General features: G+C 38.5%; 2 protein-coding genes across 2 annotated transcripts in view; one reads left to right on the forward strand and one right to left on the reverse strand.

The window, feature by feature from the left end:
* LOC140698879 (olfactory receptor 5J2-like) overlaps positions 1 to 16,281 on the reverse strand; it is an 88,736-nt gene that overhangs the window by 12,117 nt on the left and 60,338 nt on the right. The gene's annotated exons all lie outside the window — the stretch shown is intronic.
* Positions 9,259 to 10,206, forward strand: LOC102542265 (olfactory receptor 8J2). Its single transcript, XM_006214039.3, has one exon. It carries the CDS (start codon positions 9,259 to 9,261, stop codon positions 10,204 to 10,206), a length of 948 nt encoding a protein of 315 aa, XP_006214101.1.

Here is a 16,281-nt window from a genome sequence, read left to right on the forward strand (position 1 = left end):
TTCAGTAGCGCCTAAGTGTTCACCAGGCAATTTCTCAGCATTCCTCCCTCCCTTCCAGCCCCTGGCTACCATCAGCCTGCATTCAGTCCTGTGAATGCATCTATCCTGGATATTTCACGTAAACAAACCGGTACTAAATTTTGTGCCTGGCATCTTCCACTTAGCACGTTTTCAAGATTCATACCTGTTGTCACATGTATCAGAACTTCATTGTTTCTTATTTTATTGTGATAAGAACACTTAACGTGAGATCTAACCTCTTAACATGCTCTTAAGTATATAACACAGTATTGTTAATTGTGGGCACAATGAGGTACAGCATATCCTTAGAGCTCATTTATCTTGCATAATTGAGACTTAATGGATTAATAACATCCAGTTTTATGCCTATAACAAAATGTGTTTACCCATGCATCTTTTGATGGACTTTTGACATCATTCCATCTTTCAGTTAATGTGAATAGTCTTGCATGTACTTGTCCTTGTTTGAAAACCTGCTTTCAATTCTTTTGAGTATATGTGTAGGGTGGTTGCAGGATATTATGGTAATTTTATATTTAACTTTTAAGGAACCACCAAACTGTTTTCCATAGCATCTGAACTATTTCATGTTTAACATTCTCCCAATTAATGCACCAGGAAGTCATTTTTTATGCATACTCACCAACATTGGCTATTTTCTGTTTTTTGGGTTTTTTTAATCTAGTTGGTGTCAAGTTGAATTTCATTGCGGTTTTGATACACATTTCCCTAATGTCGAATGGTGTGGAGCATCTTTTCACCTCTTTTTGGCCGCTTGTATCCTCTTCGGAGAAATTCCTGTTCAAGATTTTGGCCCATTTTTAATTGTTCTATTGCTGTTGACTTTTTGTTGTTAAATTTTAGGAGTACTTGATATAATTTAGATATTCAACCCTTATCAAGTACATAACTTACAAAGATTTTCTTTCATTCTGTAGGTTGTCTTTGTACTTTCTTGACAATGTCCTTTGATGCACAAAGGATTTAATCTTAATAAAATCTAATTTATCTATTTTTTTCTTTTGTTGCTTGTGATTCTGGTGTCACAAATCCATTGTTGAATCCAGGTCATGAATATATACCCCTTTATTTTTTTCTAAAAGTTTCTTAGTTTTAGCCCTTATATTTAGGTTATTGATCCACTTTGAAGTTAATGTTTGTACATAGTGTGAGTTAGGAGTCTGACTTCATTTTTTGCACGTGGATATATAAATCATTTACTGTTATGTTATTGGATACATAAACTATATACATATGTATATGTATAACAATAAATAATTTAATTTTAAAGAATATGGATGAAATGACAATATATTACTGAGGAGAATATGCTAGTCACAGAGGATAATTTATATGAGTCAAACACGTAGAAGCAAAGAGTAGAATGGTGGTTGCCAGGGACAGAGAGAATGGGAGAACGGGGGTGGTCTCAGTTATGCATGATGATTAAATTCTGGTGATCTGTTATATACATTGTATCTGTAACTAGCATAACTGTATTATATACTTAAAAGTTTGTGAAGAAGGTAGATCTCATATTTAGTGTTCTTACCACAGTAAAAATAAGTTAAAAGATCTGAGAAAATGGAAAAATGTTGTATTAGAGACATTTGGATCAGTAAAAATTAAGCTTACATGCAATTATGTGTTACTTGAAAATAATGATTCCTAAAGATAAAACTGTTGTTTAATGTTGGTGATGAAAATACAGTGTCTATAACGTCATTTTTCTGCATATTCACATATGTGTGTGTGATTCTTACAAATATTTGAAAGGTGAAATTTTGTGACCAAATAATGGTACTTTCTTAGAATTTTGACTGAGTGACCAAGGTGAGTTTATTAAATAGCATAGTGAAGACTTACGAAGTGGAAAATATCTCCCATACAATAAAGAATAAGCTTCAAGTGAGAGATCGAGTTGTGAAATAAAGCATCAGTAGCAGAAATTGTAAAAGAAATCATTTTTAAAAATCTCTAGGGGGGAGGATATAGTTCAAGTGGTAGAGCACATGCTTAGCATGCACAAGATCCTGGGTTCAATCCCCAGTGCCTCCTGTAAAAATAAATAAATAGACCCAGTCACCTTTTCCTCACTAAAACAAACAAACAAGCAAAAAAAAACTCTACAAAGTTATAGGAATGCTATAAATTGATGGGGAAGATGGCAGCGCTGATGAGAGAATGAAATTATTGTTAACTGGTACAGACGGTGTCTTTGGTCACATCAAAGAAAGTATATAGAGAACGTTCATATGTATATTTGTGCTCTGGAAAGAATCTCAAGGATGTCAATTCGCTGTAATGAGTACCAAGTTAGTAAAAATCTTTGTATTTTCCATCTTATTCTCCACAATGTGCCTGTTACTTCATTTATTTTAGAGTTGAGAATGTCCCATAATATTATTCGATATTAGGACTATCAAGATGAAGAAAAAACAGTTGCATCCCTACCTTACAGAAATGAATATTCTGGAGAAAGATATGCAAGTTGTCACTCATTCTTTATAAAGGTTAAAATCATATTAAAGATAGACTACATCTCTGGGAACCAAAACCTCATACTTTATTTCAGAATTTTAGGATAGATATTGTATTCATTCATTCATCCACTTAGTCATAATTCATTCCACCAGTCAATCAACAAATAACTTTTGAACATCTGCTCTTTCCTGGGTATTGTTTTAGATGCTGTTAATGCAAAGACAAACTATTTAGATAGACTCTTTCTCCTGTAATGCTTATAGACTAGAAAATTCCACACAATATGGAAAATTAAATAGTGTTACCAGTATTTAATTGCAATATTTCCATATGCTGGATGGAAGACCACAGGATTATGTGAAAAAAATATATTTTCCATCCAAATAGTTTTGATTAAAGACTAGAAATAGTGCCAGGTATATGATAGGTGCCAGCTGAGCCATACCCTGCAGGCTTGCAAGCCCTGTACTTGCAAGACCAAAAAAAACAAGAGCCTGGAGTTTGCAACAGAAACATCAATGGTTTAATGGTATAATGGCTTAAATGTCTTGAAGCAAAGTCCTGGAGAGACATCCCACTGTGTGCCGTAGAACTCAGGCAGGATGTGGCCACTGGGGGTTGAGGGGCAAAGGGAGGTTACTAATTATAGAGAGCTTTGTTTCAGGTTGGCTCATCAATTACAAGGGAAACAAGCAGAGGGACATGTCCCTTTGAGAAACTTTCCTAGCAGAAACAGCTCTGATCTAAAGATGAGAACAATCACTAGTTAAGCCCGGGGGACAAGTATGTCGGTGTTGACTGACTAGGCTCTAGGATTAAGAGGGAAGATCAGTCAGGTGAGTGGGTGCAGGTGAAGCAGGGGCTGGTCGAGCAGGGGATGTACAGAAAGAGAGCAGCGTGGCCTGATCATACAGTGCCCTAAAAATTCATTTTAAAAATGGATATTCAATGTCTTTATAACCATTGCCATTCTGATTTTGTGTTGTACATCACCTGATTTTTTTTTTTTGGCAAACAACAGAGGTCGTTCTTTATGGGAGCCCATGATTAGGTTAAAAAATTGTAACAGACCCCAACCGCTTGTCTCCTTAAAAAACAAATGTGCTCAGTAACTGCCTTGCAAGCAGGCACCTGTGCATCCACACTCCAGTCTCCTTGCCATAAAAAGCAGAGACAATGCCTTGCTTGCATAGTTGAGGTTTTAGATAGCACTCTGCTCCTTGCAAAGCAAGGACCAGGCCCTCGGCTATGAATGCTGGGCGTGTGCTGTTAGATAGTCTGTTATGCCCACAGCAAGGACCTGGCTGGGCTGGTGGTCTGATTTAACACAACTATAAGAATGTATCTTGTTCCCTTCTCCCCATGACTTCCCTAAAGATAAACAAAGCCATTGTATTCATTGTGATTTCTACAATCTTGATCCTACCCTGTCTTTCCCTAAATTCCTGCATTCCATCACACAACGGTCAGTGATTCCTCCTTTGACTGTACTCAATAAATATGGGAGCATTTGAGAGGCTCATGGAGTTGGCTTCTGGCTCCCTCTCGCTCTCTTGACTTTTCCACAGAGTCTCAAGTAGTTCATTCCATCTCGGTGGGACTTCTGCCGGCCAGAACCCACAGTTCTTGGCACAAGAGTGGAAGTTTCACATTCGATTCTATTCCCATTGATCACCTTAAAATTGAACATCATGGCCAGAATCTTGTGCTTTTTAACTGTTAGATTTTTGTCCATCCCAGGGCCAGAAGCCTCACTCCCCAGAAAATATAGGGGTACAATTTAAAACAATCAAAGGGTGCAAACATTGAAAGAGATAGTTATTCATATGAGTAGGTAAGCATGTCCCTATGTTACGGAAACGACAGGCCAGTCAAGAAACAAGCACCACTCGGAGGGTTGGAGTACTCAGATGTATTACGCCGGCGGGCTCAGAGGGGCTTCTGCTTGGAAGCTCTGAGCACCTCCAAGACGTGCGCAAGAGGTTTTATAGGGTAAAGTACAAGCTTGGGGTATTTGGCCAATAGGCATGGAACAGCTTTAGCAGCATTATCATCACAAAAGTGGAGGCGGGGAGGCAGCAAACCAACATTCCAAAGCCAGATATGTATCTTTGAAAATCCAGCTGGCTAGCAAAAAAAACATGAACAGCAAACCAACACTAATTAACTTAGATTTACGAGTTAGTCCAGCAGAACTCAGATCAGTATTCCAATACTTAGACTTCTGAGTTATCCTGCCAGCCCAGCCCAGCCCCTCCACATTCCTAGACTTGCGAGTTATCTTGTTAGACCAACCCAGCTTTTCCTTCACACCTAAACTACCTCCACATTTTCCCTATTTGGGTGAAAGTTTTGCATGGAGACTTGACTAATGAGCTTCCAGTTTGTCTTTCTTTCCCTGGGGAATCAGACCTGTACCTGGGAATTCTGGTTCTCATGTTCAGGGACTGGAGCCATGAATAAAGAATTCAGCGTAAAGGTCTTCAGGGACTTGAGACACTTGTAAAAACCAGTCAGCACACTTCATGCAAAGGTCTGAAGAGTGGGTCTCAGCAGATTTCTGCGTGCAGGTAGGCAGAAGCAAATACCTTATTCATGACTAATTCTGGATGGGAAGGCAAAGTATCTTGCAAATGTTACCAATTCAAATCAGGCTCAGAACTGAAATGGTATCTACTCTGTTCTCTTTTCCAAGTGACTCAGGGCTCTGCCCACTGCTTGCTGAGTGGAAGTGATGCTGATACAGTTTAAGCAATAGTTTCCAGCATCTCCCCTGATCAATTAGACTGTTTGAGCATTTGTGCAGAATAACAAAGAGTCTATTACAGGGGCTGTGCTTTACCTTAACCTAAAAAAGAACGTTGTCTGCCCTAGAACTGGCGGAACTGAGGGATGTTTTGAGGACAGTCTACACAGATTCAGGAAAAATGGATGTGGGGCATAAGGACGGCCATGTCCCAGGCGTCACTGAGCCCCTGGGATGTGGCCGCCAAGTGTGGGTCCTTGGCTTCGCACAGGAAAGAATTCAAGAGCGAGCCACAGTTGAGTGAAGGTAGATTTATTCAGAGAGATACATTGAAAGGCAAGAGAAAGGCCACGAGGTGTGGGGGTTGGGTGCTCAGATTAGAGTAAAAGTAGGTACACACTCCATAGACCGAGTGTGGGCTGTCTCCTAACAGAGAGAGAGAGAGGGGAGGGAGGTGGTGGTCGTGAGGCACCATGTTGCCAGTTTTTATGGGCTCAGCGGCTTCATACGCTAGTAAGTGGAAGGACCAGTCTAACTAGGCTGAGGAAGGGGCTGGGATTCCCAGAAAGTGGGCCATTTCCCACTCTTTGACCTTTTGTGGCTAGCCTTGGGACTGCCATGGCGCCTGTGGGCATGTTATTCACCGTGTTAGTATGTTACAATGAGCGTATAATGAAGCTCAAGGTCTGCTAGAAGTCAAATCTCACATCTTGAGCCTCAAGGCCTACTGGGGGTTGAATCTTTCACCATTTTGATGTTAATTGCTGTAGCAATCCTTCAGTGGCTGTGCCCTGCCCCCTTCCTGTCTCAACACCATATAGGAAACTTAAGTGTCTTTGAAATATGAGTCTAGTCTCCAAGAAAGATCTATTAAGTGACTGAATGTCAATAAAAACGTTTTCTCCGCTTCCTGCTTTCTGCGTTGCTCAGGGTGATAAGCCCTAAGATGGAAGGAGTCCCTGGTGGCAGCAATCAGACTCTGTGTTGCTGGTGGACGCTGAGAGCCTGTATTGAGACGCAGTGTTTGTCCCTCACACAATCCACATCTAAATAAATTTAGCACAAGTTCTACAGTTAGAGGCTAATGGAACAGACTCTTAAAACCACCTCAGAAGCTATTTAAAAATTAATTTGCAATAATATTTTTCATCCAAGTTGTAAGATAAATGATTACCATCCGGTATATTTTAAAATTGCATTTATTGATAATTTATTATTTTAGAAAACCTGTTGAGCTTTTTTTTCAAAAAACAAATTTGAGGAAAAAAAAATTTACAAAAAAATAAAATAGCTCTTAGGAACAAATGTTAACTCAAACAAGATTCTGAAGAAATAGGAGAAAACTGAGGCTGTTCTACTGAAACTGGATTTCAGTGGCATGTACTTACCAAATTAAAACAAACAAACCAACAAACCCCTGGCTTTGCCACCAGTTACATTTCACTGCAAGAGGTAATTAATAACAGCTAAGGATATATACAGATAATCTCCTTTCTATAACTAATTGCACAAATTCAGAGTAGACAATAATTCCTATTGATGCTCCTTTTTGTTCTTATTAAGTTAAGGATAAGTTTGTCAAATATATCACCTCAGAGTGAAACATGCGTGAGTTGCCTTATGTGTAGAACCAACAGAAATATTTTGATTAAAGTGAATGTTGCCACTATGTTCTCTATCAAAAGCTTACCTCTGCAATTTTTTTAGATGCAATAGTTTTGTTACAGCAGGCAGACAGCTCGATATGAGCAGAGAAAGGGGTGCACAGGCCAAATGGGAGGAATTGGGCAGAAAGGAGGGGCACAGGCCAATCACAGGAAACCCTACACCATGTAAACAACAGGGGTCCCTGGGCAGAGAAAGGAAAGCAGGATCCTCTGGGCTGATAAACTGTCACACCTTTTGGGGTGATGAGTGGCCTGGAGGCCAACGAAGAAAAGTGGGAAAAGGCAGGAATCTTCAGTGTTCAAATGTAACCTTTTGCTCATTATGCTCTCATTTCAATAAAATTAGCCTTGCAGATTAGAAGTACCCATCGTGCACCGAAGCCGTGACACTTCCAATCCAGACTAAATAATGACAAAATCCCTCCTCCTTTTGGGGAGGTGGAGTTGGGATGAAAATTAGGGACTACAACCCCAAACCCTTCCCTCTCCGATGAATATTCTGCCCATTCATATTTACACTCCGTGTCACCAACTTGCCAAAGAAACTCACGCCAGCTGCTCACCTGAGCCTGCTCACTCTCCCCTTGAGAATGCACTCTTTATCCTTTAATAAATCCCCGCTTTACTCTCTTAACCTCCATGTCTTGCCTCTGAATTCCTCTTGGGGCAGGACAAGAGCCTGGACACCACTACATCTACTGGCAACAGCAGGAGACAAGAGAGAAGGGATCGCTAGTGCAACCCCGGAGGACCAGCTCATCAAATGCATATTGATGTATGGAACAGGGGATCTTTAAGAGAAACAAACATCACCACAAATTTAGGAGAGAGTTGTGTTCTGGGAGAGCACATCTGGAATTGCTTGTTAAATACACAGTTGGATATCATGTGCCCTTGTGGTTTGAATACACTAAATAATAATCCATTTGCTATTCCTATCTCAACTATAAAAGCTCTCAATAAGGTAGAATGAGTTACTGGGACTGAAATAAGAAACCACATTAAAAATTATTCAAAACATCCTAATATAAACAACTACTGGTACTAATTATTTTGCATTCATTATCACCAGGCTCTGGGCTAACTAACCTACATTTGTGCATTATCTCATGTAATTCATACAACACAAGATTACAAATACGTGGTAAAAATTACACAGCTAACTGGTGGACTGACAACCAACCAATCAAGCACACAAAACAAAACCATTAGCAAATCCAATACAGACTCTTCGAGTAACTGAATCGCATTGAGCTGAAATTGTCTCATCAGACATATAAATAATTATATCCACCTTTGAGGACAGTTCCACAGAACAATAAGATCATTTTCTTTTCAAAGTACCTCACATGTCTGGGCACAGACTACATCACACCCAAAAAATGTTAGTCTCTCCTCCATTCATTTCTCTATACAAGTGAAAACAAACAGATCAAACTTTGACAAATCAAAACTATACATAATAAATTTAAAAAAAATCAAAACTGGCTTCAGACTATTGAAAGAAAAGAGGTACAAGCTGGAAAGGGAAGGGAGGGCTGTCAGAACAAAATACTACCGAGAGTCTGAGCAGCTTAAAGTCAGAGTCATAGAACAGAAGTGGTTTATCTGGTAGAAGAAAGGAAATGTGATTAAGGAAAGAGGATTCTGAGTTTCTGAATGATGCTACCGAGCATCAGTACTGAAGTGTAGATGTGCTTGTGGGCAGCTGAAGCAGAGCAGGGTGGTAGTGATTGCTAAGGAAAAACTCAGGCTACTGAAAGTTTCCTATTGAAAAAGAGACTGAAATCCCCAAGAATGACAATAAGGCATGGGCTGGAGTGACCACCTGCAGCAGCTAAGGGAAAAATAACTGGATACACTCTAACTCATCAGCATCTTATAGGTCCCCTTCTTTTAGCATGAGAACTGCACACACATACAGAGGCATATGTGTCTATGTGTAAATATATAGATACACATATATACATGCTGGTATATATCCATGAAATATATATTAATATAGCTAATACAACATTATAAATATTATTACATATAATAATATGATAAATCAATATATAGTCATCCAACATAAACTACATACGTGAATAAATGCATTAAGAGCTTGGTCAAGCAATGCTAAGATCCAAAATGCATTTCTTGAGAGTTGGTATCCCTAAATTTTATAAAAAGATGAGATGAAAAACAATTAAGAAAGATCAGAAACTTTCACGTGTTGGTGAACCAAGGAAGACTGATTTTAAATGAAACATTAAATAAAAATCTGTCACCTAAATAGTATTTTATTGTCCATTAAATTCTTTCCATTTTCTCCATTATAAGGGGAAAGCAACAAAATAAATGGCTCCCGGGAATCTCACTCAAGTGACAGAATTCATACTAATGGGAGTCTCAGACCGTCCGGAGCTCCAGATCCCGCTTTTCTGCGTGTTCCTGGTCATCTACGGGCTGATCGTGGCAGGAAACGTGGGCATCATCACTCTTACTAGTGTTGACGCCCAGCTTCAAACCCCCATGTACTTCTTCCTCCGGCACTTGGCCATCATCAATCTTGGCAATTCTACAGTCATTGCCCCTAAAATGCTGGTGAACTTCTTGGCTACAAAGAAAACCATATCTTACTATGGATGTGCAGCTCAACTGGGTGGGTTCTTAGTTTTTATCGTGGCTGAGATTTTCATGCTGGCTGCCATGGCTTACGACCGCTACGTGGCGATTTGCAACCCCCTGCTCTACATGATGGTGGTCTCCCCACAGACCTGCCTCCTGCTGGCATCCCTCACGTACCTCTACAGCCTGACCACCGCGCTGACTGTCTCCTCCTGTGTGTTCTCTGTGTCCTACTGCTCCTCCAATGTGATCAATCATTTTTACTGTGATAACGTCCCCTTGTTAGCGTTGTCCTGCTCTGAGACCTACATTCCAGAAACAGCAGTGTTTACCTTTTCGGGGACCAACTTGTTTTTCTCTATAATTATTGTTCTCACATCATACTTCAACATTGCCCTGGCCATTTTGAGGATGCGTTCGTCTGAGGGGCGACGGAAAGCCTTTTCCACCTGTGCTTCCCACATGATGGCTGTCACTGTGTTTTATGGGACTCTCCTCTTCATGTATCTGCAACCAAGGACCAACCACTCATTGGATACCGATAAAATGGCCTCGGTCTTCTACACGCTAGTGATTCCAATGCTGAACCCCCTCATTTACAGCCTAAGGAACAAGGATGTGAAGGATGCATTGAAGAGATTCCTGGATAACCCATGTCATTCACTCAAAATAGTATAAATTTAAAACTACAGCTATCTTCATTTAAGGGTTTTATTTAGTCCTAAAAAATGCTGCAAAGTGATGAAGCAGTCAATGGTTTAAAATTCCATTAAATTTAAAGGAAAAAAAACTTAATCCTTTTTATCCCAATTTTAAATATCAAATTTTCCCTTTAGAAAAATGCATTAAATGACCAAAGAACGTACACTACTATGAGTACTAAATTTCAATTATTTGAAAATAAACACATTAATGAAAAATGTAAGATAAAATATAAGTTTTTGAAGGGTTTTAAGAGTTTTTAAACATGGAAGAGAAAGTCTTATAACCTATAGTGAAGATATACCTGCAGGAACTATTTTTTAGATGGTTGTCGAGAGTCGGTAGGTCATCTTCCTTGTCATAGATATATTTTCTTCAACTACTAAAAGTTTTACAATATTTTGCAGCATTTTACCCATCAGTTTATCAGCTTTTTTGGACCAATTGTTATCTTGCACTTAAAATAAATTTATACCAAAGGGGAAAAAACCTTTGGGGAAAAATAAAAGCTAAACATGAAATGCTTAGATATACATTAAAATGGAACATGTGGCAAAATAGACAGAAAAAAAAACATATAAAATGGAATTCTACTCTTTCATCCCCACACTTAGTCCACATACACAAAGCAAAATGTTGATATTTATCCAAATATGACACATAATTATTTTTCCTATCATTTTCTCATATTAAAAATTGTGTAGAGGTAATTACCTTTGTTGTGATATCATGCCAATGAACACTTCTTTTAGCATTTTTATTCAGTGCACTTCGGAATGAAATAATCTAACCAACACACAAAAAAGTCATTGTTCTCAACATGACACCAGTTCTCAAAAGTACTCATTTCAAAAAAAAAAATAAAATAAACAACAGTCGTTATGTGCCAAAGCTCTGTTTATACAGACAAAACACTACTAACATACAATGGAGTGAGGGGGAGTGAGCATGTCATGGAAGGTAAAGGCAGCGTCCAAGAATTAACTACATTAATCAAGTTTTCAAAGAAGTCAGAAATAAGCCAAATACAGGACCCCTGAGACTCAAGTTCATGACTTAATTGCTAACACCGTTCATACGTGAGCAGAACAGCTGAAAACAGAAAAGTCTCACTATGTGATGCATATTTCTTGTCTCTGAGGACAAAATTAGCAATAGCTTGATAGCATTAGTCTTCAGGATTTTTATGTTTTGTAATTTATAAATACGTGAAAGTATATAAAGCATGTAATTTATTTTATGGGTCTATTTGCTTTTGCTTTATTCTGATTGTATTTGGCTTTACCAGCCTAGGCACTTGCAACTGGAATATATTTCTCAGCAGAAAACAATTCTTTCTTTGTCTGGTTAGGTGAACAGAATTGGAGTGAGAGGATTAATCTCACTCTTGGAACCTCTATTTCATTGGGTGAATTAAAGTCAAGAATAAAAACTGTAGTGATTTTGCATTTTAATTTGGGTTACATATATGCATTTTCTATAAATAATTCTGTTGTCACTTGTATCAGGTTCCTAACGCTACTATAACAAGTAACACCAATTCAGTTGCTTGACACAACATGAACTTCTTATCCTGAAGTTCTGGAGGTCAAACATCCAAAATGAGTTTCACTGGGCTAAAATCAGGGTATCAGGAGGTTGTGTTCCATTCAGGACGTGTAGGAGGCAGTCCATTTCCTTGCCTCTCCAGTTCTAGAGGCTGCCCACATCCCTTGCCTGGAGTTCCCCTTCCATTCAGCAATTCCATCATTCTGACTTCTGTTTCCCTTCCCACACCTCCTTCTCTGATTCCAACTTTCTTCCATCCCTTTCTCCCTCTTGATTACATGGGATCCACCCAAATAATCCAAGATAGCCTCCCCATCTGTAGGTCCTTAACTTATCACATCAGGAAATCTCTTTATTTCATGTTCCATGGCAACATATTCACAGGTCCTGGGGTTCAGGCATAGGCATCTTTGGCAGGGTGGACAGAGTGCATCATTCTGTCTAAAACATCTACATCTATATTGGCATATTTTGTGAAAAAGGACAATCTAAAATCTTGTACCTGTCTCATTCACTAGCCCTCAATAATGGTTTCACAAAGGCATACACTATATACTCTTTCTACATTCCTTAGCTACAAAATCTGTTCTAAACAAACTGTACACAAAGCACTCTTTAAAGGAAGGATAAAGAAAAATGTTTGGTTCAAAGTATTTGGTTACACACATATACATGCACTCACATATCATTTGTTACCCATTTATCAGAAATGATGAAACAACTCAGCCTGTCATCGGTGACCATATGGTATTTGTAAGTGCTAGTTGTATAACAGTTTGGATGGCTTTTCTCATGCTATCGCCAACCAGGGCTGGGCTGTAGTGGGGCTTGGGTGGTCTGCCCAGCCCCCTGGTGGTGCTGCATGTGTGGATCATGTGCAGCGCCCTGCTTCTGCTCTTGACACCTCAGAAATGGCAGTTGGGTTTATGCTTTTTATATCTTTTTGTTCATAACTCACCTCAACTGTGCATGCATGCAGTTACTTTTGGTCCCTTGTGGTTTCTTTGTATTTTGTTACTCGAGGTGCAGGTCCCAGCCTGTACAAGGGCTGCGATAACAGGCCCCAGGTCTCAGCCTGCCTCAATACTAGACATATACACCTACCTGACTTTAAACTGCACAAGTTTTTATTTGGAGCACTTTTCCATAGGCCTCCTTCCTAAACACTCTCTGTTCTAGGCACAGGAATATTAGGAGACATGGGTCATTGATTCCTAAGACCAGAGATAGCATGCCTAGCCAAAGGAAGAGGACTGCTGCATCTACAAAAACAAGAACAACATTGAAAAAATGTGTTACCCTGTATGTGATCTCTATGGAAACCAGCACTGCCCTGTGGACTTTTTTTAAAACCCCCTAAATTCTCTCCCCAGGGGGCTCACAGTTTGGAGGCATTAGCCCATTATGATCTCTTTCACCTGGCAAAGAAATAAAGCTGTCTTTTCTGCTTCCTCCAACACTCTGTTCTCGAGTCTCAATTTGGTAATCGGGGTATGGAGGCTGAGTTTCTGCAACAAACCAACCACACAGGCCCATCATCCAAGCACCAGCTTTCAATGAAGTAAGATGGGAAAAAGGATTTATCTGCCAGCTCTCATCTCCTGTTGTTCACAGCCTGTGCTCTGGGACATTAAGTCACCCATACTTTCAGGTTATGTCTACCTGAGTGCTCAAGCAATTCCATGGCCTTTGTGTCCAAACAGTGACAGCAAAACCTTGGTGGTGGTTAGGGGATATAGGAGACCGGAGGCGCAGTCATGAAGCGAGGTCTGAGAGCACCTGTGAATGGTATGAAAGAACTGGAACAGCAACCACAGGGGCCTCTCTCTCTATAGCTGCAGCACAGGCAGCAAATAGCTTGGGCCCAACTCTGAAATGTAGGGATACCCCAGGGAGAAGGCACTATAAATGTGCTCATCCTGGGTAGCACACAATGAATCCTTTCAAGGTCATGAAAATAAGAAAATCCATTCAGCTTCCCAAATTCAGACTAATCACTGCCATTTTACAACTTTAAATCCAAAACCTTACTGAAAAAGACCCTGCTATTTTCACAGCAAGTTTTTTTGTTTTGAAGGGCTGTGAGCACATATCTCCACTTTTATGTACATCTTAAAACATGCTGGTTTAAGAAAAAAAAAAAAAAATTTCAACTACATCAATTACCAAAAAGATAATAGAAATTGGCACTATTCGGAATTTTTTAAATTCAAATGCAAAATAGTGAAATTTTAAGGCATCCGAAGGAGATTTTCTTATTTCGTGGTCAGAAGAGGTTACTAATGATTTTTTTTAAAAATCACTTTGTAAACTGTCTATTTCCAGATGAGTCTGTTTCTAATGTCCTTCCCCTAAGTCCACAAGAATTACTTTCATTTGTCTTCATTGTCATAAGTCACACTTGCCATCCTTGCTTTCCAAAGGGATATTTTACAAGGCAACTCTATGGAAATGAAAAAGTCCATTCAAAGAAATTGTTCAAAAAAGAAGTAGACTGAATTGAAAACTGGCGATATAGGTGGAAGGAGTCAAAAGAAAAACAAAAAGATTTCATAATTATCCAGCCCACCTCTGCTACAGGGTATGTGTGTCAGTTTCTGGGGTCACTTCAATCACTATTCCATCAGCATTATCCAAAATTGTAAATCTTATCACTTTTATAGACATTTGAATATTAAAACTATAATAAAATTATATGCTTATCTGTCTCTGTTATCTCTAAACTTTCTCATTGACATGGATTGCACTGTAGTACATCATTCCATTTCAAGTTCAGAAAAATATTTGGATTATTTTTAAGAAATATTGTACTAAGACAAGTAAAACAATTTTAGCTCTATAAAGTTAAGTCTGATTTAATTATTTATTGCAATCCCTTGTCATATGTAAAAATAGTACATATTCATAAGTTGGATGTCCAGAGTATGAACATCCTGGGGCTAGATGATAGAATTTATATATTGATAAAAGAAATATTAAATATATCCATATTTACTTAAATAAATTAATGTCACTTATTTTTTCTCATATCAGGGACCCACTCAAGGAGATAGATCACACAAATGTTAACTCATGAATCAGTGGGGACCACACACACAAACTTGTTAATTATGGTGATACATGTAGAAGTCAAGAGTTAGTAACTAACTGAATGCCTATTACTATGGGAACAAACATATATTGAATGGGGGGCGATCCAGATGATAGTCCAGATTATAGTAATTTTATGAAAAAGAAGACAACAAAGTACTGGTGTGTACATAGTAAAAATAATGTGTTTCAAAAACAGAGTTGAGTGGGAAACTTCAGCTATCAAAGTGAGTTATAAAACATCATGAGTGTACATGAAAATATACATTATATTTACTTTATAAGTCTGTATTCTTTTTTAAGGACATACATCAACCTTTGTAGAGGAGGTAGCTGTGTGGGGGATGGGAACTGAAGTGGTGACAGGAAGTCAGGACTGATGACAGTTATGGGATAAGGAAGGAGGGTATCAGTAACTCAATTTAGTCCTTTTAATTAAGAATGAAATAAGACTTACATGCATATTCATAATTTTCATTCCTTCTGAGTCTTTCAAAACACTACAGGACATGTTTAAAGAGTTTTGTCTTTATCCTCCGACAAAAACTTGGGAAGAAGCTTTTGTGGAAAACACTGAATGTTTAGGTAATTTATGGGTGATGAATGCATATATTCAACAATTAATAAACTTAAATCCAGGTATTTGAGTGAGAGCAGTAAAAATAATAACAAAAAGAAAGCAGGTGAATTGTATATAAAAGATGTTTCTCTTGTAGGGAAATCAAAAATACCTTGAATAATTAACAAAGACCAGTGGCATCATTTCCATTCTTAGATGCTTTGAAAATAGCCAAGGAATTGCATCAAGTTCCCAGGGGAGTATCTCAAAGGGGACAGACACATAAATTCTTCTGACTGCAGTCAGACTAACAATCACATTGGGGAACAAGAAGGCACTCCTTGTTTTAAGTGAGTGGATGGCACTGATTATCCTAATTACTAGATTAGCTCCAGTGACAGTTCTTGACCCTGGTCTTCAATTTTAAATTATAGATATGAGTTTTAGTCACCAATGCCAGTCTCAGTACTCTGTACCATGAATATTAATAAACTCTTTTCATAACTGTGGCTTCTTGACCACTATTATTGGTGTTCTTTGAAGATAATAAGGGACCTCATTTCTATGTGTTATTACTTCTATATTTATACTGCAATTCTAGATCATAGACGTTCTGAAGGGGGAGTAGTCACTTCCTGAAAACTCTTGAACGTTGTCTAAGCAAAGATGCTGATCATCAGGTCAGAGTTTTTGTGTCTAAGAGTCAATGCCTCAGATATTATAGTTTCCAAGCAGGCTTTCAGTTATTCAGTAATAGGATGTTATCATTATCTCTTATTGTCATGCATCCATAGAGTTTCATTTGTGTTCTAGATATTTATGGGTTTTTTGTTTTGTTTTGTTTTGTTTTTTCT

This window comes from Vicugna pacos, chromosome 10, assembly GCF_048564905.1.
Source record: "Vicugna pacos chromosome 10, VicPac4, whole genome shotgun sequence".
NCBI lineage: Eukaryota > Metazoa > Chordata > Mammalia > Artiodactyla > Camelidae > Vicugna > Vicugna pacos.

Excerpts from the sequence above, each read along its gene's own strand:
- LOC102542265 (XM_006214039.3), top strand. The coding sequence starts at position 9,259 with ATGGCTCCCGGGAATCTCACTCAAGTGACAGAATTCATACTAATGGGA.